Source organism: Carcharodon carcharias, chromosome 1 (genome assembly GCF_017639515.1).
Source record: "Carcharodon carcharias isolate sCarCar2 chromosome 1, sCarCar2.pri, whole genome shotgun sequence".
Taxonomy (NCBI): Eukaryota; Metazoa; Chordata; class Chondrichthyes; order Lamniformes; family Lamnidae; genus Carcharodon; species Carcharodon carcharias.
The window spans coordinates 181,826,574-181,853,444 of record NC_054467.1 but is presented as its reverse complement, the minus strand read 5'-3'; the positions used below and the strand labels follow the sequence as shown (position 1 = coordinate 181,853,444).

The following is a 26,871-nucleotide window of genomic DNA, read 5'->3' as shown; positions in this document are numbered from 1 at the left end:
ATAGTTTATTCACACATTCAAGGCCAAGGAATAGTTGCAACTTCATATACACACACACGCACATGCACACAATAAGCAGATAGGAAAGAGGAGTTTTTACAACTATGAATAACTTAAAAAAAAATACAGATATGGGTATCAGTTCACATGGGTCAGAGTCCAGTGAGGGGTCCTTCACAGAGGATTTATAGTTCAGACAGGTTCAGCTAGCTAAAGCAGGAGTTGCAGAATTTCTTTAAAGTTGATGATGACGCAGCAAGATGAGGTTGGCATACAGAGACTTGGTCTGTTCAGCAGGTGATGGCAGGAACCTTCCAGAGATACAGGCTTCAAGGAGGTTTAGACTCCTTAGACAAAGGGAGAACCATCAAAAGTTGTTATTTCTGCAGAGGCTCTAATGACCATTATCTATCTCACAAGGTGACCAATGGATTTTGACCAGAGGCATAGGTACTGATCATTAGCCTGTTGTTGACTCATTAATGGACACCAACACTTGTCGCTGTCGGTCAGCCTGAAGTCCTGCTGTAGTATTTGCAGGCTGCAGGTTAAAAAGCAGACTGAGTTGTGAGTCTAGAAATGTAATATTAAAACTTTCCAAAGACCAGAAGCTTAGGTTATGTGTTAGTGCCCATTAATGAGTCAACAGCAGGCTAACAAGCAGTACCTATGCCTCTGGTCAAAACACAGTCCATTGTTCACCTTGTGAGATAGATAGTGGCCATTAGAGCCTCTGCAAGAATAACAACTTTTGATGGTTCACCCTTTGTCATAGGACCAGGCTGGGGAGACCGGTGCGCGGTGACGTGGGCCGTGCGTCCAGATGTCACCGCGCGCGTCATTTAGATTTTCAGTTCGGCGGGCACGCAGCCAACTCGGCTGTGCGCCCGCTGAACTGTCAAAGGCCTGTTAAAGCCATTTAAGTATCAATTAAAGTTATTAACTGAGCTGCCCGTCCAACCTCAATGTTGGCAGGCAGGCGAAGAGCCCAGGCAGCCTTCGCTTTTTTCATGGAACCTCATCCACGGGCGGGATGAGGTTTCACAAAGGGTTTATAAATTAAATAAATTTTTTCATTAATGTTCCTTGACATGTCCCAGCTCTCTTTTCTTTATTTAAACTTTTAAACCTTAAACTAGTCTCCCTGAGGCACCTCTGTGCCTCAGGCAGATTTCTGTGCTCTTTCACACACACGCACAAAAGAGCACAGGTCCCGACTCAGGGAACCCCTTCTCCCGCCCGCACAGGGAGCGCACAGCGCTTCCAGGTGCACGTCACGCTGGGCAGGCCTTAATTGGCCCTCCCACATCAAATGGCGACGTGGACCCGATCAGGGGCACCGACCGTGTTCGCGCCTACTCCTGCCCACCCCCGCACAACCCCCCTGAAGGGGGGAAAATTCTCCCCGCTGTGTTAAATGTGCTATATAAATGCAAGTTGTTATTGAATGTAATATCTGATCACCATCAGTGAATATTAGTATTCAGAGCCCAACATTATTCTATTTTAAAGGAAAATATGTACTAAATTTCTAAAGAAAAATGCTTCTTTTTGAAATAGCTTTCTCCCAGCTTTTCCTCCTATGCTGAAAGTACTGTCTTGCCTGACACCCATCAACCTCCGATAACAATTCTTTGTCTGTGGGCTTGCAAGTTCATGTCAACAAGTCATTCATCCATGTAGAGTATCACAATCAAACTCAATCCTGTCCTCCATCACCATTGAGATATATTGGTTAGCAACTGTAGTGTGAATGCTGCCTGATACTGAGGTTAATTGTGGTACACCTAATACCATGATCAACCAACTCAGCGGAGACCAGAGCCCCTAGTCTGTATAGCTCAATTACTAACCAAACAGAATATATAGAACTGGAATTATATTCAGCACTTTTGACTATAGATCTTACAATTGGCCTATTCTTAAAGATATGATAGAGAAAGCTTTTAGTTTTATACTAATGTATTAAAATTAAAATTTAATAAGAAGAGTGGCTGCCTTTATATAATTAAAAGGACATTTTCATTTTACAGAGGATCTTACTTGTCATGCCTGGCAATCCCAAAAGAGATTTACTTTAGTTTCAATAAAAAGCACTTTTGAAAACTTTGTAATTGAACATCACTGTTTTGATATAGCGGCTCCACATACAGGGGTAAGGCAATTGATAGTCACAGTTGACAAGCATTTTCCAGTTTTAGCATTAATGGGCCCATCATTTAAATATTTTATTGAGGCGGCATGTCTCAAATATTACCTCTGTTCCACATATAACACTTGACAAACCCAACTGCTGAAGGAAAGTGAGAGAAGCTGGATAGAACAGGTAACTGCCTTTTCCACGCTGCTTGTGTGTCAGGAGGAAAGGGAGTGCTTTCTCCCAGCCCTGAGTTTACCAACTTCTCTCCGCATGATCGGAACCACTTCCCACAAATGGACACCTGTGAAATTGGACTCTCCCCATCATCCGATGACCAAACCCTGATCTCCAAATCAACTCCCTCTAATGCCCCCCCAATGTTCAATTCCACACCCCACCCTACCTCCACCCACCCACCAAAACCTCCAATGTCCAACCTCTAGTGTTCAGCTTCCCACCCCCCACCCCCAATACATTCTCTCCCCTTGCACCTCAACCTCAGGCAACCTCCAATGTCCAACCTCCAGTGTCCAACTCCCTCCCAACCTCCAATGTCCAGCTCTCCTCCACCTTGCCCTGACTTCCAATGTCTAATTCCTGCCCCCCCACCCCGCAACCTCCAATGTCCAACTCTCCGCTTGACCGTCAATTTCCAACTCTCCTTGACCTTCCCCCTTCTTTCAATGTCCAACAGCCTACCCTCTGATATCCAACTCCCCCTACCCACCCCTGACTGCAATCTCCAACTCTCTCCTTCACCCAACCTTGATGTCTACCTCGCCCCAAACTCCAATATCAATCACTTCACCCAAGTCACCCACCCTAAAAGTCCATTAAATTCTGCGGGGCTTCTGGGAAGCCCATAATTCCCCTGGTTACAAACTCTACCTGTCCCAGTCCTTTTTATATTATTGGGGATATCAATATATCTATGTTATGGAATAAAAATCAGGAGGGATAAAAAAAAATGATTGACTTGCAGTCATTCATTTTACATTCATTAAAAAAGCCAAGATCTATCTGAACCACTCCAAATGAAATTGGTGTGTCTGCTCACCCTTGTCTCCTGGACCAAAATGAAAATCACATCAACAAGTTTTATTTCCTCTTTTCAAGGATGAAATTGACCCATTGCCAAAAGAAATGAGGTCCAGTATTAATTTATACTTGACTGCCAAGATGAAAGCGTTAGACTTTTTGGTTCGTGCACAAGAAGAAAATCAATATTATTCTGTAGCCTTTGTTATTTTTAGTTGTTTGAATTGCAGTTAAAGAGTGTTTATGTGATTCAGGAATTAGGAAGTAACATTGAAAGCTTTTAATCAAAAACATGACAAGTGCATCCCTTTTAAATTTTACAGGGAAACCAGAAATTGTACCTATCATCAAGTAAGGTGTTTTTTTTTAAGTTGAAATTGTAAGTATAAATTTAACTAATCAAGTGTCTTTCTTAATAGCGCATCTCGGCATCTGCACCAGATATTGATTTCAGTTATTTTGGCCAGTCGATCGATGGTCAAATGGATTTGAATGATGATGGACTGATAGATATTACAGTTGGAGCACTAGGTGGTGCTGCCCTCTTCTGGTTTGTATCAGTTTTACATTACATAATTCACCACTTTTCATCTATTAACATGCTTCATTTGTGGAGCCTGTCTTCTGTATGATTTGCAAATTCATGGAATCCCATTATTACAAAATCTATTAAAAATATTTCTGCCATGGAGTCTTCCCTCATCAAATCTCCTCAGTATAAACACCGTAATTTGAACAGCACAAAGAACTTCTGTCAATGTTACGAAATGACTTCCTGAGGTAACTTGGCAGTAAAATGAGCCATAAATTTCTGTCATCCAGAAAGGATTGGCTCAAAGGCACAAATCTAAACTGCCTATGGCAGTTATTTTTATAGACTGTGAGGTTGACTAGTAATCTCAAAATGTGTTATAATTAAGTGCATAAAATTGCTACTGTAAGTATTTGAAAACACTACATGATTTTTATGACTGTTTTTAAAATCTTTTTTCAGGTCCCGCGATATAGCTCAAGTGACGATTAGCAAACTGAAATTTCAACCCGACAAGATCAATATCCAGAATAAGAACTGTGTAATTGATGAGAAGCCAACAGTGTGTATTACAGCAGAGATTTGTTTCAATGTTAAGCTGAAGTCTGCTAAAGAACCATCACAACCAGTTGGTATGTTAACAGGGATTGTAGCATTGCTTTGCGTGAAGCTAAAGGCAATTAAGTATTTTACTTTGAACAAATGAAGTTCCTCTAAAATGGGTGTAATGAACATAACATCTTGGCCTGGATTTCACAGTTAGCATGAAGTGACAGCACTTGCGGTCGACTTCAAAGAAAGTTCCCCACAAAAATCTGGTAATCTCTAAGGCATCAAATTCCCTTACCCTGGCATCTGTTTGAATCGGATACCAAGTCAAGGTCCCAACAACAGTGATGCCATTAAACAGGCTAAGCAGCCAATCGTACTGAAGTATTCTCACAGATAGCAAAGCAGGGATTAAAATGCACCGATTGAGCTGAATTTAATTGGAGTGCCAGTGGCCATGGCGAAAGCCAAGGGTAACCCTGCCTTGGTGGTTTCTGGGAGTCCCAAGCTAATTCTTTGCCCACAAGGCAATTAACGCCTGGCATTGGGGTAACCATCCTTCAAAGGGGGAGATGTCACCTCCAAGAGTTGTCAGGCAATCAGAGGGCAGGCAGCTCTTCATTCCTGGTACTGCCTGCCATAGGTAATGATGGGCACTGCTGGAACTGCAACCAGGTAGGAGCAGAAGATGGAGCAGGCCCCGGAATGGGAGTGAATTGGGTGGGGCTCACCAGTGCCAGTCAGACAGGCCCAAGCAAGTGAGGGAGTTCATTGTTGAGAGCAGGAGGATGTTTCAGTGGGTGGCCCTTGACAATGGAAAGGCCCTCTGCAGGCCCTCTGCTTGATCAAGAGAAACCACCCCACCCCCTTGACTAACCCCCCACCCCACAAATCTGCAGAGAGGCTGCCAGCTTTTACTGGGCTGTCTCCTCATGTGGCAGAGTGTCGTAACTATAGCTTTAAGGAATGTAGTGACTGTGGCTTTAAGACTTATTGTACTGTGTAGTATAACATGACAGTGTGAACAAATTAGCCTGAAGCACAAGGAACCTCAGGGGTGGGATTTGTGTCTAGCTGTGGTTCTAGATGGAAGCATGTAACTGCTGCTGAAGTCCTATAAATAAAGTTCACTGTTTCTTATGCGAGGCCTGACTGGAAAATCAAGTCTATAACAACTGGCCATAAGGGTAAATTGGTTCCGGTGCCTTTCCTTGCCCAGTGAATGTGAGTATAAGAACATAAGAAATAGGAGCAGGAGTAGGCCATTCGGCCCCTCAAGCCTGCCCCGCCATTCAATAAGATCATGGCTGATCTGCCCCAGGCAGAATCTTGTTTCAAACGGGAGAAAAAACTCACCAGATATGCCATTTTTTGGCAGGATCAACCCCTTTGACTCATCCTCAGAGGACTGGAGTCAATATATAGAAGGCCTCAGTTTCTTTTCCCAAGCAAATGAAATAATGGTGGAGGAAGAAAGGAAAGCAACTCTCTTAAGTGTCTGTGGGAGTAGGAGCTATAATTTAATCCTTAGTTTGACGGCCCTGAACACTCCCAATTTGAAGACCTTCAGCGACTTGGTAGACCTCGTAAAGGGTCATTTTCAACTCAAACCCTCTGTAATCATGCAGAGGTTCAAATTTAATTTGAGAGTAAGAACCCCAGGGGAGACCATAGCAACATAGCTAGCGAAGTTGAAATGACTAACTGAATATTGTGACTTTGGAGAGACCCTAAACAATATGTTAAGGGATCATTTGGTTTGCGGTTTGTATGATGATGCCATTCAATGACGGTTGTTAGCTGAAGTAAATATCGATTTTAAAAGAGCATTAGAAATAGCGCTTGCCGAGCGGGATTCGCAGACCTCACAGGGTGTGCAAAATGGCGCCGTTTTCCTGTTGGGGCACAAACAGACCTCCAGGCGAAAACCAGGGAACCAGCCACGAAGTGGGAGACAATTCCTGCCCCCAAAAGTTTAAGAAATATACAGGAGACAGATCAGCAGCAAATCTCAAAATGAATTGTCATCGATGTGGAAGCAACCATATCATTGAAACTTGCTGTTTTAAAGAGGTAGAGTTCCATTATTGTCATAAAAGAGGGCACATACTGAATCATTGTAAAGCAAAATTGAGAAAGAGTCCCTGGCAGCAAACTAAACTGATCAAAGTACATAATGTGGAAGAACCAGAAACCACTAATTCTGATGTTTATTCTCTATTTAATGTGAAAGTAGAGAAACCAGAGCCTATCACTGTTACTCTGCAAGTCAATGGAAAGCATTTGGGGCAGAATTTTACCCCCGTTGGGGAAGAAGTTTAGGAGCGGGCACGTGGAGATGCGCCTCAAATTGGGGGCACGCCGCCATTTTGCGTGGGCGGGCCAATTAAGGATGCGCTCCCTGTGCAGGCGGGGGTCGGGGGTGGGGATTCCCTGAGCCGAGAGTGCGCTCTTTCGCAGAAGAGTGCATTCATCTCTCTGAGGCTAAGTGCTGCCTCAGGGAGATCGGCTCCTGTCGGGAAAAGTTTTAGGAGCAGAAGAAATAAATTTCCTTGACGTGTCCCCTCATGTGACACTGTCACTTGAGTTGGGACATGTCCATCGCTTTCATTGACAATTTTATTAAAAATATAAAATCCCTCCTGTGGAAGAGGCTCCATGCTTTTTCTTAAGCCCGAGAGTGCTCCTAGCCTGCCCGCCAACCTTAAGGTTGGATGGATAGGTCCATTAATCACTTTAACTACTTTGTCAATGGCTTCAATTGGCCATTGACAAGTCAGCGGGCGCACAGCTGATTCTGCTGAGCCCCCGCCTACCTGAAAATTTAAATGGGGTGCGGTGACATCAGGAGTTCCGTCTGATGTCATCCATGTCACTTTACGCCCCCTCGCTGACTGGGAAATCCTGGCTTTGATTATAAAACTAGAGGTCACTGTTTAAAAAATAAAGTGTCACCCATTTAAAACAGAGGGTCGTGAGCCTTTGGAACTCCCTACCTGAAAATGTGGTGGAAGGAGAGTTTTTGAATATTTTGAAAACAGAGAGTAGATTCTTGGTAAGCAAGGGGTTGATAGGTTATTGGGGGTTGGTGGGACACAGATTTCAGGTTACTATTAGATCAGCCATGATCTTATTAAATGGCGGAGCAGTCTCGAGGGCCTGAATGGCCTATTCCTGCTCCTTGTTTGTATATTCATATGATACCAGTGTATCAACCACTGTAGTGGGGGAGCACACATTCAAATATTTAAACAAGGGTGCTCAACAATTGAATATGGAGCAGACTTCAGCCAAATTGAAAACGTATGCTGGTAAAGTCATACAAGTGAAAGGTATTACCACTGTACCTGTGCACAAACTGAAGAACCAGTTGACAGGGAAGACTCAACAACATTCAAGATTCCAAAAGGAAGTCAAAAGATACAAGAAGGAGACAGAACAGCTGAAGAATGAGCTGAGTCAAACAAAAGAGGCATTAGAAGGAAAAGTCATGGAACTTTCCAAAATGCAAGTGGGTGATGAAGCCATGGGTAGCTCAACACCTGAACTGAACCGAGGTGAGATTTTGCCCGAGAGAAGTCTCGCTGACTGTGAAGTCAAAAAGAGACTAAACTCTGGTAGACATAAGAAGAGAAGATGGAAGATGGTTCAGAAAAGACAATGAACAACACCCCTCACTACTACAGGTTCAGGAACTTCAGAATTACTTATGAAGAGCTGCCTTCATACAAGATTAAGCCTGGTACTTCCCAATTTAAAGGGAAAGGAAGAGAACAGTCAAGGGAATTAAAAAGTGATTTGCATAGTAGAGAACGAGAATTTACTGTTGGTGAAACAGTATTTGTACAAAACTGTGGTGGTGGATAGAATTGGTTACCTGGTGTAATACTTTCTGTGACCGGACCATTATCATACCATGTAGAAATGGAGTGCCAGATCACCCGCAAACACGAGGGTCATTTGAGAAGAAAGAAGATACCCCAACAACCCAATGTTCCACCTGTAACCATTGTAGAATCTGTGGTCCCCGTTGTGATCAATCAACCAAGGATAGACATAACAGATGCTTCTGTCAGAGTGGATAACACTGAACTGCCTGTGCCTAAGGTGGTACCTGATGTTGCTGCAGTTCCAGATAACATGGATCCTGTAAGAGATTCAAAAGTCATGGAGCTATGACGTTCCACCAAGATCAGGAAACCACCTGAGAGACTGAACTTATAATTTCATAAACCGTATATATATTTGTAATGTCATGAATGTAGTTATTCCTGTAAATACAAATTGTAGAAAAAAATTAAAGGGGAAGGAATGTAGTAACTGTAACTTTCAGGAATGTAGTGATCGTAGCTTTAAGACTTATTGTACTGTGTAGTATCACATGACAGTGTGAACGAATTAGCCCAAGTTGTGGGGAACCTTAGGGATGGAGTTTGCGTCTAGTTGTGGATCTTGATGAAAGCATATAACTGTTGCTGAAGGCCTATAAATAAAGTTCGATGTTTCTTATGAAAAACCTGTCCGGAAAATCAAGTACATAACACAGAGGATCCCCTGTCTTCAGCAGAATGTCAGCAATAGCAGAAAGAAGCTGCTAATCAGCCCTTAACTTTAGGGTCCCAAGTGGCCTCGGGGTGGGAAGGCTGTCCTCGACTTTCCCCACTGCTGACTGAATTGCATACATAGGGAAAGCCTTCCCTCCTGATTCCAGGGTCCCCCAAATTACAACCTGCTCCCAAGGGCCAGATTAAATTCTACCATCATCTTTCACTTCTAATTACATTTTACAGAGAGCTATCTAAAGTTTGGGACATACACATGAGATTAAGGTGGAAGCTGAAGTGTCATAAACAAACCTTAAAAATTTTTAAAAATGTGACTTGATATATCTACCAAATTGGAGAAATTTGACATCCCACGAGTATAAAATTATTGTCCCAGTTCCAGAAATGTTTCTCAACCATAATTAAGATCTTAATAGGTTGTTAAGACCTAGTTATGCCTCGGTCAGTAAATGCTGGTCTAGCCAGTGACGCCGACATCCCGTGAATGAATAAATGAAGAAAAGGCTGGCAAATCCTCTATACTCAGCAACACCACAGGGAGGTGTGGCTGCTGTCAATTCTATACCCACCTGAGGCCCCAGATCAAGGAGGGATTGAGGCACAAGTGAGTGATGTTTTGAAGAGGATGGCATGGTTGGGTCACATTGGAGGTGGTGGGGTGGGGAGGAGGAAGGAGTGTCAGCAGCAAGGGCAAGGGGCGCTTTCAGCTGGTGCCCCCCAACTGCCGCCCCAATGCTGGACACTGAGTACTTTTGAACGAGGGACCCCCCATTCCTGGGACCCCGCAAGCAAACACCCAGGGTTTGCTTGTTGTGCTCCCCATACGTCAAGCCCCCTGCCTGCTGCTGGGTTAATACCATTAATTGCCCACTCAAGGGCTTCAATTGGCAACGGGGCGGGAAGGCATCCATGGGCCTTGCCACCACAGAGTTAATTGGGCTGGAGGTGGGAAGGTGGACCCCACCTGCCACCCTGCTGCTGGATTGAATGACCTCCATCACCAAACTCATCACAGGGGAGGCACAAGATTATTTCAACATTTGGTTTTGGTCACAGAAACCTTTACGCTGACAGCCTGAATAATTTGGTTCTACTCTGGGCAGGCAAAATCAGCAAACTAAATGTAAATTATGGCCAAAATTGGATCCATTTTGAAAGTATTTTTCTCACATTTTCACAAACTAATTTACATATTGGCAAATACAAAATCTGCAATGAACAAACTCAATGGAGCAGTGCTTTAGAACATTATTTTAAATCTGCTTTAAAAATTCTTTGATATATTTATGAGTGGCATTGGTTCATTAATACAACTGAAAATAGGTTAATAAGCATGAGTGAATAAGCATTTTAATAAGTTCACTACTGTTATGGCACAGTCAGTGGTAAATGCTGAGGGGGAAATTTGAGACAGCTGCCCCAACTATTTTTGCAATTTGTAAACTTTGAGATGCAGGCTCTGAACTCGGTAGTAATAAGACCACCGAGCCTTATAGATTTTTACAAAACCTGATTAAACATTTATTAATAATAGAAATGATTTTAAGCACATACATATGTCTACAAGTTACTACTATAATAACTTATAAATCCCCTAACTAATCTGATTCCCAGATACACTTTTGTTTAGGCAACAGCAAGACGCACAAATTTTAAAAGACCCAGCAAAGATGACACACAATCCCCTGAACCAGTCGAATTCAAAGTGAATTTCCTTAATTTAGGTTCTTTGTAGAAAGCAGCTTAAGACATAGATGCTGAAGGCTTTTCACACTTGTTAGATCCTAAAATGCCTACCCTTACATACAACCTTCACTCCCTTATACATATTTTCCCCTTTGAATGCAAATTCCCATTGTTTCACTACGTCTTTGGACTTAACATTTCTGACAAAATTCTCTCATAGCACTAAGTTTTACCAGTAATCTTTGGGAAAATTTCCTGAACTTCACCTGTCTAGGTGACACATTTCACCCCTCCTTTGAAAATAGTCTGGTCTGGTTTATTTTAAAATGCAAATGTTTCCTTAACACCTATGTTTACCTACTTAACATTTCAAACCTAGCTCATCTACCACTTCAAAGTCTTCAGACTAGCTGCCTTTAATCCAATTAAGTCTCTCTCACACATACACACAGATACCACTATTTTACAATAAATTCTAATAACATTGTGAGAATTATTATATCTTCCTGACAACTACTTGTGAGAGCTCTGAAAAAGAGCCGTACGGACTCAAAATGTTAACTCCATTTTTCTTTCTCTACAGACCTGCCAGACCTGCTGAGTTTCTCCAGTATTTTCTGTTTTTGACATTATAGTTTGCCAAAAGAACCCATTAAAATCCAAACTCTCAGGATGAATTTAGATCAAAGCGGTATTGTAAACTGGGACCAGTGGTTCATGCTTGTTTTGTTTTGTCTGCCTATTATCACAATCATTATTCCAGTCTGTGCATGTTCACCTGGCATTGAAACTTCAATCCCTTTAAGCCATGAATTGGACATTGTGCTTAAATGAAATTGAGGTTTCATATTGAAGCATAAAGCATGTGAGAGCAGTTACTGTAGCTATGTTTCGAAATAATTCATGGCCCTGGCAAAAATACAGAGTTCCTTTTTTGAGAAGGATCTGTGACTAACAAGTCTTTGACAATTGCATTAGTTAGATAAAGTCATTTACCAATAAAGCTGATGTTAATGCGATGGTTAACAAGTTCTACTGTTCTAACCCTGTGTCATCCAAATTAATTTGTTGATGAGGGATGTGTCCACCCAAAATGTCTGTTAACTCTGAAAAGCATTGAAATAACTTGCTCAAGCAATTGCCAGGCTTCAGGTGCCAAATTGGTGACTGGTAGTTGAGAAATTCCAGGATTTTCATCTCTTGTTGACAAATGTTGACATGTCAATAGATTATGTATAAACATTCTGGATTATCCTGAACAGATAAATTATCAACTCTCTGTAAATAACCCATGGGTTTACAAACTCATTCAAGCTTTCTGCTCACGAAAGGAGGAGCTTTCATTCACTCACTTTAATGTCACCCTTAAATTTATTGGTAGCACTGTTAAACATGTTTGTCTATTTATTGTTAATGAGCTCTATTAAAATGGCTAAATTAACCGCAGACAGGCAGCCAACCTGAAAAACTCCTATCTCCCTTGGTTCAAAGATTGCATAAAATATTAGCTCATGCATCATGGCATTGAAAGCAATTACAGTATCCATGCTAGCCCAATATTTGAACTAATTATTAACATTAAAAACATAGTTTGTTTTCAACCTGTCATCCACTCATCTGTGATGTGATAACTTCTCAAATGTATGTTAACTGGCAAGTGTTATCCCAATAGAAAATCAGCATGCAGTAGAGACTTTGCATCAACTATGCAACAGATTTAAGGATCCAACTGTAAATATAATCAATATTACTTTCCATTATAGTTCTTGAATACAACATAACAATAGACTCTGCACGGCGTATTTCCAGAGGGCTCTTTAATGGAACATATGAGAGAAATATCCAAGGAAAGATCATCGTGGCCTCCTCTAGCTGCACCAAACACATCTTCTTCATATTGGCAAGTAAATCATACATTGCTTTTACAGACCTGGCAAATGCTTTCCCAATGACTCTACAGGTGACTATCCTGAGTTCAATACTGAGCCAGAATCACCAGCAAGAACTCAGATTCAGGTTCAATGCCCTTTGTTGCAATGAATTAATAGATTTTAAATGAGGTAGGGTTGGGCTATTATCACTGGCCTTAATGTTTCAGGGCAGACATGATAGAAAATAATGGAAATACTTGACAGATTTGACAGTACCTGTGGAAAGAGAAACAGAGCTAGTGGGCTGGATTTTACTGGTTCCATGGAAACCGGGTTGGAGAGGGGGATCCAGAAAAATAGGGTGGCACTGCACTGGGGATGTCTCTCTGACTCATTCCCACGGGCAGCTAATTTGTACAATTAGGGCCCACCTCTGGGAGCAGTTAGGTCACCCATCTCCTGCCTCCATTAAACCCAGAAGCTGGAGCTGGGTTAGGGTCAAATTTGAGATTTCTAAAACTTTTACACCTCACTCAACCGAAATCCACTTACTTTTAGGGGTTAAAACTACTCTCAATATTTTAGTTCACTGACCTTTCATCAGAACTGTCCTTTGTTAGACATTAATTTATGTCCTTTATGTGTCTATGGTTCTGGTTACGATTGCCTTTTTGCACACAACCATTCTGTTTAACTGTTTCTTATTTGTGACAGATCAATGTATATGACTGCTGCTGGAGTATCCCTACACCTTGTCTCCTCTTTATATGTCACTGATCTGCCCATCCTCAAATGTGACTGTTATTTGTCTCTGGCTACTTTTCAGGATGCTCCAGATTTTTTAAACCCTGTGGAGATTCTGGTGGAGTTTGCACTGTCAAATCCAGAGGAGGGACCAGTTCTAGATGTCAATTTACCAAAAGAAAAGAGAGTTTTGGTAATTTAGTATTCTACAATTTGTATAATCTACGTGTTATTTGTTTTAAATTGCAAGAATTTATTATTCAAAAATATTTTATTAACAAATTGTGAGCCCTGATATTCCATCTGCAGTACATAGGAAGAATCAATCCATAGAAACTATATGAAAGAAAATGGATAATATGGCTACCTTGTTTATGCTGCCCTAGGGTTTCCAAGCCTCTTCCCTGTGTTGGAATGTAAATGAGGTGGGAAGAATCATTCTTAGGCCTACCATATAAATTCATTCCCAGGATGATCATGAAGCATCCACTTCCGGTGGGCTTTGCTGGGCCTTGCACAAGAGCCCCCTTGGATTGCAGGGGCAGAGGGAGCTGGGCAACAAGGTGAAGCGAGCCAAAAAACTTTTCAAGGAATCAGCATTGTGGACTTTGTGACATTGTGGACTTGTTGCTGCTGTTTTCATGATACCAGCTGACAGGCTTAAGGCCATGACCCTCATTCCACTTCCTGTCCTGTCTCTGTCAAGGTGACACAGGAGGACGGGTTGTTGAAACGCACTAAATTCAGGTGCATTTCAACCTCGGGTAGGGTGCACTTGCAATGCACTCTATGGGCGGAATTTTCCGTGCCCATTGGCATCAGGCATGTTTGGCAGCTTGAGTGGACAATATAGCGAGAAGGCCCAAAATCGTCCACTCTACCTGTCAGTGGCAGGCCATGTTTCCCGCCATTGGACATCAGGAACCTCATTGTAATATACCTGCATATTATTATAACTCAGTCCACCCGAATCATCCCCCCACACTGGAACTTTCGAGCCGCTGACGTGTTTCACATCTGTGCATAAGCGATGTGCACCTGGCAAACTGCACTTCACTTGGGACTTCGAGGTTTGTTTGCCTACCTTTTTTCAGGCAGCACTCAGGTTCATCATCTTCAGGCTTTGCAAACAGCAGCACATCACTTTTGGGGGGCTCTGGGGCTAGTCTCTACCTACCAGACCAGCCATAACGCAGTGGTGGCTTCTCAATGGCTACAGGACTAGGTCTTGCTTGGGGAAGGGGGAGAAGTGGCATCAAGCAAGGGAAGAAGCTGAAGGGCGAGGGCTGTACTGGAGGGTATCCCAGGGTGTGTGTGGGGGCACATGTTGATCTGTGCAAATGGCCTCAAGATGGCAAGGGCTGATGAGGCAGCCTTCAGAGGAGATCAGGCCAGATGGACATGTGAAGATGTGTGTGTGAGAGAATGGTTGGTGATGTCCCTTGAACTGACAGTGAGTGAGATGCCAGTGAATCTGTGATGGGCTTGAGTGTGTGAGGGTTGCCTTACCCTGGCTGCACAGCTGAGATCATTCATCCTCTATCTGCATTGGATGGCCAACCTCTTGTGTGCAGCATTGGCACTGATCACCACTGCCATTGTCTACCAAGCCAGAGTGGTAACGTTGCTGCCCTTCCTGTGGCTAGGGTGGGGGTAGAGAACTTCATGGTGGGCCTCCACGGTGTCCAAAAGGCACTTGATTGGAGGCTGCAGTCTTCTTGCCTTTCAGGGCCATGTCTTCTTTGCAGCTGTCCTAGGCTGGAAGCACTGAGCGGTGTGTGCGTGGCTGCACTTTAAATGTGGTTCCCGGCGTGATGCAGTGGGAAGGTGACGGCATAGCAGGCAAATCGGAGCCCACCCACCATCGAAACAGCTTGTTTACCAGGAATGCATGTTTAATGAGGCAGAATTGGGACAATACAGCATGAAAAGCCACCATTGCGGCTGACTGGTAAAAATATTCTTTATCCTGCCAGTTACCACATTTAGTGCAAATCTGGGACGATTCCACCCTATGTGTCCTGCATCCAGGGAAGAAATACTGGGACATTGATTTGAATATAATGTTATTTTATATTTGAAAGTAAGTGGCTAAATCTGACACAGAATATTGTCTGAGTTCAAAGGAGAGTCTTAGGCCCAGATTCGCGTGGAGCTGGGACGACCTTCGGGCCATTTAAAAATGGCGGTCAGGACCCGATTCTAGGATTCCTGCCCCTATTCCCAGTGCCTCCAATTTTTGCTGGCATGGGATTAGGGATCAGGTAGTGAGCCTGCGCCCTGCACACTTGACTTGCCGGCTCCATTGCAGAGCAGGCATCTGCCAGCACACTCTATATTTCTTGGAGCCAGGCCAGCTCCTGGCTGACTTGCTTTATTTATTCATTCACGGAATGTGGGTGTTGCTAGCTGGGCCAGCATTTATTACCCATTCCTAATCGCCCTTGAGAAAGTGGGGGTGAGCTGTCTTTTTGAAACACTGCAGTCCATGTGTTGTAAGAACATCCATAGTGCTGTTAGGGAGGGAGTTCCAGGAATTTGAGCAAGCGACAGTGAAGGAACCTCAGTATAGTTCCAAGTCAGGATGGTGAGTGTCTTTGAGGGGGACTTGAAGTTGGTGGTGTTCCCATGTGTCTGCTGCCCTTGTCCTTCTAGATGATAGAGGTCACGGGTTTAAAAGCTGCTGTTGAAGGAGCCTTGGTGAGATGCTGCAGTGCATCTTGTAGATGTTACACACTGCTGCCACTGTGCACCAGTGGTGGAAGGTTTGAATGTTTAAGGCAGTAGATGGGATGCCAATCAAGCGAGCTGCTTTGTCCTGAATTGTGTCAAGCTTTTTGAGTGCTGTTGGAGCTTCACTCCTGGAGACAATTGGAGGTGATTCCAACACCCTTCTGACTTGTGCCTTGTAGATGGTGGACAGGCTTTGGGGAGTCAGGAGGTGAGTTACCCTCTGCAGAATTCCCAACCTCTGACCTGCTCTTGTAGCCACAGCATTTATATGGCAGATCCAATTCAGCTTCTGGTCAATAGTAACCCCGAGGATGTTGATAATGGGGGATTCAGCGATGGTGATACCATTGAATGTCAAGGGGAGATGGTTACATTTTCTCTAGTTGAAGATGGTCATTTGTGTGGAGCAAATATGACTTGCCACTTATCAGGCCGAGCAAGAATAGTGTCCAGATCTTGCTGCATATGGACATTTTTTTATTCATTCATGGGATGTTGGCATCACTGACTAGACCTGCATTAATTGCTCATCCCTCGTTGCCCTTGAGAAGGTGGTGGTGAGCTGCCTTCTTGAACCACTGGAGTCCATGTGGTGTAGGTACATGCACAGTGCCGTTAGGAAGAGAGTTCCAGGATTTTTTCTGAGGCAGATCTGGCAAGTTGGAAAATTTCCTGACTCAAGCTGCCTGTCTCCGTAGGAAAAATCTGACCTTTACTGTGATTGGAGCTGAGTATGTTACATGTAAATTAAAGCCAGCTTAGTTATTTAGTCAAATTGTCGCTTGGTAGCACAGAACTTGAATGTAGCTGAAGAAATTGACATGTTGTCAAAGCTTTTCACCTTCCATTTATCAAGACAGAATCGCAAGAATATTAAATCTCAAAGGGAACAACAATTTATTCTGCATGAGGAGAGGATGCTGATTGGTTGGCAAGTAGACTCTGATTGGTAAGAGGTGTTGCCATGCAGAATGCACCAGGGAGCAGTTAACTGCCAAGTTTTTGTTTAAATTCAAACCAGGCAAGTCAAATCTGAATGGTGAAGGCATTGCCATGGGGAATGAACCAGAGAATGGATGTCCCCAAAGATTTTGTTTAATTGAAAAAGAAGCAATGTATGGACATATTCTTTCTGTTTACAAATGAATATAAGTAGCTTCTAGCATGCGTAAGTGAGCCACACTGCAAGCTTGACTGATAATCTTAAATTGGTTGTAAATCTGAGCAAAGTCAGGGCTGTTTGGTAAGTGTTTTCTAATCGTGGAATCAGATCTAATGTTGGACAGTATGTTTTGAGTTTTGAAAGCACGGGCTGGTTGAGTACACTCAGTATTTTGTCTGTTGTGAATAGCCAAAGAGACATGTTGTTTGATATGACCTTTGGGACATAAAGCCTACATACCTGACTTCACACCAGCACTGAAATTCATAAACCACATTACTCATTTGTGTAGTAGGCAGAACATATTTTTGGCTTGATGGCAGCACCTGTTAGTGAAGAATACTACTCATGTTGCTACTGCATAGTAGCACCACAAAATGGCTAGCTTCAATTGTTGCCCAAACTTATGAGACACCTTACCATTCCAGGGTAAATCTAAGGTTGACTGGGCACTTTTCCAGTCTGAAAGTAGTGGCCTTAGGCCCATTCATTCATACAGCAAACATTGATATGATCAGAGTAGCCATTATCCTATAGGATAGCTTTGATGCATCCTATTTCAGCATGAAGCTTGTATGGTGAGAAAATGGCCAAGGCCCTATTTACGAGGCTGCCAATAAAAGAACTCTTATAAAGCATGGAACTGTAGGAATCCCAACACATTTATTGCCCAGTGATGGTGGGTTTTCAATAGACAGTAGTAGAGAACCCATTGGCAGGTTAACTGTTCTCTGGTGTATTCTCCATGGAAGCACCTCTATCAATCACAGTCCACTTGCCAATCAGTCAGCACCCTCTTCTTATGCAATATAAATTGTTGTTCTCTTTGAGATTTGGTATTCTTGCGAATCTATCCTGAAGAGTGCAAGCTGAAAAGCTTCAACAGCATGTCTCTGTTTTCAGCAACACTTAATTAAATTGTATGTTATACTTTCCTTTCTAATTTAAATCTTGCCCTCTCCTTACAGTATCTCAGAAAGGTTGGGCTAAATTTCCATGTTCATTATACAAACTGATGGAATGGATTACTTACCTATTATGGAACCTGTCCAAATCCAATTGAAATAAATGGTTTCTGTAGTGGCGAGTAACTTGACCCACCAGATTACTGTCCCTGCATTGAAGACAGAGGTTTACCTCTTTGTGTTTAGAGTTTTACCATCAACAGTTGTTCTGCAGTGGCACTGAATCAGCAGTAATGGGCATCATTAACAATGTGAATAATGATCTGATATCACTGATGATTTTCAAATTAAATAGAATTATTCATATACTAGAATTTTTTAATTCATTTTATGGTATGTGGGCTTCACTGGCTAAACCAGTGAACACCTAGTTGCCCTTGGGAAGGTGGTGATGAGCTGCCTTCTTGAACTGCTGCAGTCCCTGTGGTATAGGTACAGCCACAGTGCTGTTAGGGAGGGAATTCCAGGATTTTGACCCAACAACAGTGAAGGAAAGGCGATATATTTCCAAGTCAGGATGGTTAGTGGCTTGGAAGGGAACTTCCAGGTGGTGGTGTTCCCATTTATCTGCTGCCCTTGTCCTTCTAGATGGTAGTGGTCATTGGTTTGGAAGGTGCTGCCTAAGGATGTTTTATGAGTTCATGCAGTGCATCTTGTAGATGGTACACACTGCTACCACTATCTGTCGGTGGCGGAGGGAGTGAATGTTTGTGCATGGGGTGCCAATCAAGCGGGCTGCTTTGTCCTGGATGGTGTCAAGCTTCTTGAATGTTGTTGGAGCTGCACTCATCCAGGCAAGTGGAGAATATAGATGTATACGCGTCTGTCATGGACAGGTTTTATGTATTTATTGTTGTCTGTGATCAGTGTATTTATGTGGGATTAATGTGTTTTCTTACCCTGAGAGTAATTTGTCCCTATTTCAATGATTCCAGCAGCACATTTTTATGAATTTAAAAACAGAGAAGATTATTTATTATCACACACCTGACCTGGAGGTTTATAATGCAATGTCTCAAACACACACTATCACTCACAAAGATTAGATACAGGTGAAGGAAAAAAACACAATTACAATTTGTAATTATTTTGGTCTCTTTCACAGCAGGCCTGTAGCTTCTGAAATAAATTGATGCTCTAACTCGAGTGTTGGCCTTGTAAAAGCGGAGGATTCTCAGTAAGCTGCAGCGTCCTTATGGTTAAATTTACAGGAGGTCATCTCTCAGGTGAACTTAAAATTGGAACAGGTTATAGGGGAATTTCACAAATGGCTGTGTTTGCCCATATTTTAATTAAGTATTTGCTTGAGCTTCAGTTAATACTGCCAAAGTCACATGATAGGCTGCCAGCCATCCTAATAGCTTTAAAATTTGTAATACCTTCATGCCTGTACTGGGCATGACAACCCAGTATTGGATTATTAGCACTGATATTCAAATTGTGGTATTAATATTTCTGTCACAGGCGTGATGGGCCAAATGGCCTCAACCTGTGCTGTATTAAGCTATGATTTTATGTTGTATGAAATTAAACAGTGGTATTGCAGTACAAGTACTTAGCAACGGTTCCATGACCAGAATTTTACCTCGTCAGGCAGACGCGCGCCTGACCTGAACGAGCATAAAATGCCGCATGGTGACATCAGGCGAGAGTTCTGATGCCATCGCACATTCGCACATTATTTCAATCAGCAGTCACACACGGGTGTGGGCAGCACGCCCACCTACAATTAAAAGGCCTAACAAGGCCATTAAAGCTATAATTGAATTAAGTTTTTCAATGTCCATCCAACCTTACCACTGGCGGGCAGGCGAAAAGGCCAGGTGGCCTTTCCATTTTTTAGGAACCTCATCCAAGGCAGATGAGGTTTCCAACAGCGCTAAGCGCTGCAGCACGGGTTTCACACTGGATGAGCCTTAATTGGCCTGCCAGCATGAAATCGCAGTCGAGGCCCAATCGCGGGCGGCAGTCAGCTCCCCAACCACTCCCACCCACCCCGTCAAGCCCGCCCGACAACGACAAAATTCTGCCCAATATTCCTGCCTGTAATGATAAAGTACGCTGATCCCTGCTAGCTGATCAAGACTATTACTGATGTCAATAGATAACCTTTTCAGGAACTAGCAGTCTCAAAACATAAAGATAAATGTTCTACTTGTGAACTCCCTTACCTGTCAGGAGCACATATCAAAAAGTTACATCTGCTCAAGCCAAACTTTCCATGCATCGGTTCTTAAAGAACTTGTGTTTCTGTAACAACTCTCACAACCTCAGGATGTCCTAAAGCTCCACAAAACCAGCTCCTATTCAAATGTAGCCGCTATTATTCCATATGCAAGCATGGCCACGCATTTGTGAGTGGCAAGATCCCACAAGTAACAACCTGTTTGTGTTTTGGTGATGCTCTTTGAGGATAAAAGTTTGTCAGGAAGCAGGGAGATCTCCTACACTGCTCTTCAAATATAGCAATGGGATCTTTAACATCCACTTGAAACAGGTAGGCAGGTTTTGTTTTAACATCCATCCTGAAAGACAGCACCTCTGAAAATGTAGCACTCCTACTGTATTGCACTGATTGCAGTATTGCTGAAGTCTTGGAGTGGAGCTTAAACCAACAAACTTATTTCAATGGAACAGCTGACAGCAACCCATTGTAAATGTTCATTTAAGTCCATTAGTTTTACTGCATGTAAAATCATTAATTGGATGTGTGATTTTTTTGGCAAACAGCCATCAGACAAGATGCTTCCCTAAAAGCATTCAAACAAAATTCTGAACTGTAGTCTCATCAGGCTGAATGAGGAGATTAGGGGCAATATTTCTCTGATCACTTAGAAAATATTAAAAAAGGGTTTCCATGGAATAACTAAAATCAAAGTACTTCATATAAAAATGACAGCTCTCCTGCTCCATAGTAATATTCTTTTCAAAACAGTTTTGGACAATAAGTTTATCAGCATTGTAGTGCGGTGTATTACAATCCTAGCCCCTTTTGGGACTATTCTAGATCAGAAGTACCTCCCAATTAACCTCTCTCAATCTCAGGTAGAGAATGCCGATCGCATAAACGTGTAACTGGGTCTGCAGAATTGGTCACTATCTCCCTGAAGGAAAAGAGCCAGCCGAGGGGCTGAGTGGCCTATTCCTGCTCCTAATTTGTATGTTCGCGATTATTTTTTTTCCATTCATTCATGGGATGTGGGCTTCACTGGCTGGGCCAGCATTTATTACCCATCCCTAGTTGTCCTTATTACCTTTCCCTGGATAGTCTTATTAATAATACGGCCAGATTGTAACTTTCCCTGATGTTATAAGGGTCCAGATGAAAGTTCCTCAGTTATGTACTGCCCCACTGAAGGGAGTACGGAGTTGGGTTCTTCGAGTTATTGATACAAAAAAGACAATATAAATTTTAAAATATATAAAAGTTTATTCAAGAACTAAACATGCCATTCAATACTTAGGCAAAAACCATAAATCACAACACCAAATAGATTTACAAAAAGGAGAAATGGTAAAGCATTACTTCGAATACAGAATCCAAGTTTAAGCTTTAATTGTTACAGAGATAATATTCTAAGAAGGATATCCATCAAATATTCAAGTAAAGTTACCTTAATCCCTAGTGAGTGAGATTTGTTCAGCTCATGAAATGAAACTAATCTATCTGTTCTTAGATACTTATAGGAAATTTAGAGACAGTATAATTAATTTCTTACTTAGGTGTAGTATAAAGGGTTAATAGATGGGATATGCTAATTTATGACGTGGGTAATGGTGTACCACTGACACCAGTCGGTCGTGTGTTAGGCTGTCAAGAGAGAGGTTGGAATCATGTCTAGGAGCAACATGCCTACTCTGTAACTTGTTAAAATGTAGTACTAATAAACAAGTGTAAAGCAGTTACCAGAGTAAGGAGTAAGAGTAAATAAATAGTGCCATAATGCCATAAATAGTCTGTCCACTGACCAAGAACCATGCCAAGAGTTTGAGATAGAAGGACCATCTCCGAACACTAGAGAGATGTTTCTTTAATCATAATGAGGCCACCTCTATTAATCTCCTATATTTGGTGAAAAGACTGCCCACCCATTATAATTGTTCAATTCCATGAATTCGTGGCCTAACCAATCCCAGGAAAATGAGGGCTGCTTAACAGTTGTGCTGGTCAAATTTTCCCTTAGTCAGCTGCTGGCTTCATGTGAGATAATATGAATTGGACCCGAAAGCTTTTATATCGGATTGTGGTTTTAGTTATCAGATTGTGGTTTTAATTATCAATGACTTCATTGTACATCTTATTTACCCTTATTCCTTCACAGTAAAGCTGAAAAAAAGTTACAGTGAAATATTAGCATCTAATATTCTCAAGCATAAATACTGGGTAGTATTTCCTGTCACTTTAATTTGGCAGTTAAACTTGGTCATTTACATCCTTGTGACGTAGACTGAAGGCATTTTGTAAACAGAGCTATCCCTACATTATAAAAGCGGCTGCACTAAGAAGTATTTTATTGACTGTAAAGAGCTTTGGGGCATCCTGAGGTCAAGCAAGGTGCTATATAAATGCACATCTTTCTCTCATTTAAGGTGCTGCCATGTGAGTTAACTTTTTTGATTTGTTTATAACTTTATGTAATTACGCCATAGCTTTTATTGTCCTTTGTGTAGCCAAAACATATACTGCTAAATTAATCACTCTTAAAATGTCAAAAGGTTACCTAGCAGAAAGCCTTTACTCTGCATCTTGGGTATCAGGCATGCAACAATCATTGCTACGTGGAGTTCCAGCAACATTGGAATTTGGGAACTCCCACTGTTGAGAGTTCCACCCCATTCTATGCCATTGGCCTCATAAGGATAGGAAGAAATTAGACCCTTATGAAGCCAACAGAATCTCTGGCTTAAAATTGGAACAGAGTTTACAGCAGTTCTTGGTAAATTCCAAACCATTTTTTCAAGGGATGTGAGCTTCACTGGCAAGGCCATAATTTGTTCCCATCCTTGATTGCCCTTGAGAAGGTGGTGGTGAGCTGCCATCGTGAACTGCTGCAGTGGTGTGGGTACACCCACAGTGCTGTTAGGAAGGGAGTTCCAGGATTTTGATCCAGTGACAGTGAAGAAACAGCGATATATTTCCAAGTCGGGATGGTGAATGACTTGGAGGGGAACTTGCAGGTGGTGGTATTCCCATCTATCTGCTGCCCTTGTCCTTCTAGATGGTAGAGATCGCAGGTTAGGAAGGTGCTGTCTAAGGAGCCTTGGTGAGTTGCTGAAGTACATTCCTGAGTGTGCCAAAAAGGCTGACTTTTGGCCTTTGTTTTTGGGAGAAAACCACTGGTCTGCAATATGTAGTTTCTACTTCATTTCAAATCAAAAGTATTAAAATTTTGGGACCAAAATAGGCTCATTGTAGCAACCTGTAAACATAGTCGGCAAGGGGCTGGATGACCAAGACTTGACCCAGGGTGGGAGAATACTGGAAAGGGTGCACACATACACCTGGGTGCCTGGGGAGGGCAGCGGAGGGTTTCTAGTGCTTCCCTGGTGCTGCATCCCGCGCACAGGCAATCGAGGTGGTGGGTAGGGTAAGCGAGAGAAGTGGCCACACATTAGGGACACCTGTAGGAACTGACCATGCCTCTACAACTGATACAGGGTGGTATAGTAGTATTGTCATTGGACTGATAATCCAGAGACCCAGGGGACCTGGGTTTGAATCTCAACATGGCAGATCGTGGAATTGGAATTCAATAAAAACCTGGAATTAAAAGTCTAATGAAAAGTCTGATGACCATGAAACCATTGCCGATTGTCACAAAAACCCATCTAGTTCTCTAATGTCCTGCTACCTTACCTGGCCTGGCCTAAATGCCCTCTGAGGGCAATTAGGGATGGGCAATGAGTGCTGGCCTAGCCAGTGATGCCCACATCCCAGGAACAAATAAATAAAATGACCAGGTGCAGCCACAGGGATATGATTGGGGTCAGGCTCCTTGCCTGCCCGCCCATGCAAGCAATGCAGAGGCACCAAAGGGCCACCAAGTACTCCATACCTTACCGCACCCCCCACCCCGCCGGCACAGACTTCAAGTCGGCCAGCACTTTATTGGACCGCAGAGTAGTTGGACTGCACACATTGTACAATCTTCTCACCAACACTGGCCATGTAGCAGTCACTGCTGGAGGTGCTCTCAGCCCCTTGCAATCTCAGGATCCTGATTAGGATCAGTGTCCCCCTTGTCGCAGGTTCTCAAGGCAGCCATGCAGCGCGCTCATCTCTGGCCATACGAGGGGTGACCAGTACTCTCCGGGAAGCATTAAGGGGCGGTCACACAGGACCAGGAAAGGTGCTAAGTACACCCATGATAACCACGTCTCTCTCTCTTTCATGCTGCAGGAGGACCACGTCAGGGTCATGGATCCTGGTGACCTAGCTGTTTGCCTGATAGCCAACAGAGACTTTAGAGGACAGAGGAGAGAGTGACAGAGGATCCTGGCTGTGCAAAGGCAGGAGCAGCAACCTCATGAAGAAGGTCCAGCAGAGGCTCCTGCACACGCTGCCCAGGAGTGACAGCGAGCCGTGGCTGGTTGGCATCTAGCGACACCCAGAGTCTATAGACACCACCTGCCATTCCTGCAGATGACTGAGAACCAGCGTCACCGATGACTGCTCATGTCAAGGGACCTGGTGGCTCACATCTGCCACTTACTGCAGGACTTGGTGCCAAGGGGACATGGAAGGCATCCACTGCCAGTGGCTGTGAAAGTGACCACATCGCTCAATTTCTATTCCAGTGGCTCCTTTCAGGGATCCACAGGTGACCTCTGTGGGATTTCACAATCCGCCACCCACAAATGCATCCATGAGGTCATGGGTGCCATCTTCTCCATGGCACACAACTTTGTGCATTTCACCTGGGACTGGCACAGCCAGGATGCAAGGGCCATTGGATTCGCCCTGATCTCGGGATTCCCACAGACACAGGGAGCGATTGACTGCACTCATGTGGCACTCAGGTCTCCATTGCTGCACTCGGTGGACTTCATCAACCGCAAGGACTTCCACTCACTGTGTGTGCAGCTGGTATGCGACCACCAGAAATGCATCCTGTAGGTGTGCGCACGGTTTCCAGAGTGTGTGCGCGACGCCTACATCCTGAGTCACTCGCAGATCCCTGCAGTCTTCCAGGGTTGTTAGAGGCTGCAAGGATGGGTCCTTGGGGACAAGGGCTATCCACAGAGGCCATGGCTGATGACACCCGTGCGCTGGCCTCAGGCTGCAGCAGAGTGACGTTATAATAAGGCTCATGCAGCAGCTCGCAACTTGGTGCAGCAAACCATCGGGATGCTGAAGATGTGGTTCCAGTGCCTGGAGCAGTCTGGTGGAGCCCTGCAATACAGTCCACAGAGGGTGTCACACATCGTCATCGTCTGCTGCGCCCTTTACAACCTGGCGCTGCAACGGGGAGGGGAGCTGGCTGAGGAGGAGATGGAGGAGTCGCACTTCTCCTCCAATGAGGAGGACGTCTTTGGGGATGAGGGTGAGGTTGTCCTCGGCGGTGACGATGACGGGGATGAGGCTCTCGCACTGGCTAGATGAGGCAGGCGCACTCGGGAGGCCAGCATAGCTGCCAGATTTGTGGAGGATGATGACGACATGCAATGAGGTGTCCCCGTTAATCCTCACTTCGCAGTTATGAACATTTGACTCCAGTCTGGCTTATCTCAGTGCCTATATCTTCTGTGAGAATGCTCCTGGCATGGAGACGCAGTGGAGGCCCTAATAGTCACTCAGTCATAGGAGAATGATGACAACATGCAGTGAGGACACTCCGTAGATCTACACATAGCCTCTGAGAATGTCTGATTTCTGTCTGGCCGAGGGCAGCTCGCTTGCTCTCCATGATCAGGGCCATCTCAGAGACGCAGCCGTGAAACTTTAGACGCATCTGATGCTGTGTCCACCTCAGCACATCAGCCCTTCAGGAGCTGGTGCACAGCATCACTAGTCATAGATGTTGGTGTGATGGGGTCCAGCCCCACCTTGAAGGTGCTAAGAGCAGACAAAGAGATTGAGAGAACTCTGTGGTGCCTGCCCACTTGCAGCAATGACCTGCACTGCTGAGGTGCAGGCATCAGTAATGTTTCCAGGAAGTGTGAGGCTGAACCATCACTGTGGTCTGAAGGCTGCAGAGAGCACAGGGAAGAGGCCCTGGACTGAGGCACCTGCCTTTATCTTGTACAGAAAGGTTTTACATCTGAGTGACAAGAACATTGCTCATCAGAACAAGGAGCCACTGGCAGAGAGTCTTTCTTTGGCGTTAATTGAAAATAGTGAACAATATGTACAAGTGATCAACACCTGTGCCCAGGCTGTGCAATTACTTTTACCTAACTTTCCTAACCCTGCCGCTACGTCTTGATGCTCCCCGAACATCCACAGCAGAGGTGGAGGCAGCCTGCTGACTGTAGCGCCCTGTCTGTGATGATTTTGGCAGGTGCCCTTTAGACAGCCGAGACCTGGAGGGCCTCGGCCTGCTTTCGGGGTCCTGCTGTGTGGCAGTGGCACCCTCCTCGATATGTGAAGCTGGAGCAAAGGAGGTCACAGGAAGAGGGGATTCGGATGGGCCGGTCACTCCCAGGGTCACCTGGGTGGATGGCCCCGGAGCGTGCACCTGCTGATCCTCCTCCCTATGAGTGCCCGAGAGCCCCTGGCTGACTACATGAGCAGAAGGGGTAGCTGGAGTGAGATTGAGCTGCCCAGCACCCCTCTTACGTACACACTGTTGGAGGCCAACAGTGGCATCAGCGATGGAGTTAAGCCCACGCAGCAGTGTAGGAATGACATCCTGGACCATAGTCTCCATGGAGGCTACCATCCTG

The 26,871-nt window shown here is 43.9% G+C and overlaps 1 protein-coding gene across 2 annotated transcripts in view; it reads left to right on the top strand.

The window, feature by feature from the left end:
- itga1 (integrin, alpha 1) overlaps window positions 1–26,871 on the top strand; it is a 334,480-nt gene that overhangs the window by 234,361 nt on the left and 73,248 nt on the right. For both annotated transcript variants that reach the window (XM_041192519.1, XM_041192527.1), the window contains exons 16-19: window positions 3,598–3,728; window positions 4,173–4,342; window positions 12,274–12,410; window positions 13,208–13,318. In XM_041192519.1, the coding sequence (XP_041048453.1) occupies window positions 3,598–3,728; window positions 4,173–4,342; window positions 12,274–12,410; window positions 13,208–13,318 (549 nt within the window). The remainder of the gene's footprint in view (window positions 1–3,597; window positions 3,729–4,172; window positions 4,343–12,273; window positions 12,411–13,207; window positions 13,319–26,871) is intronic.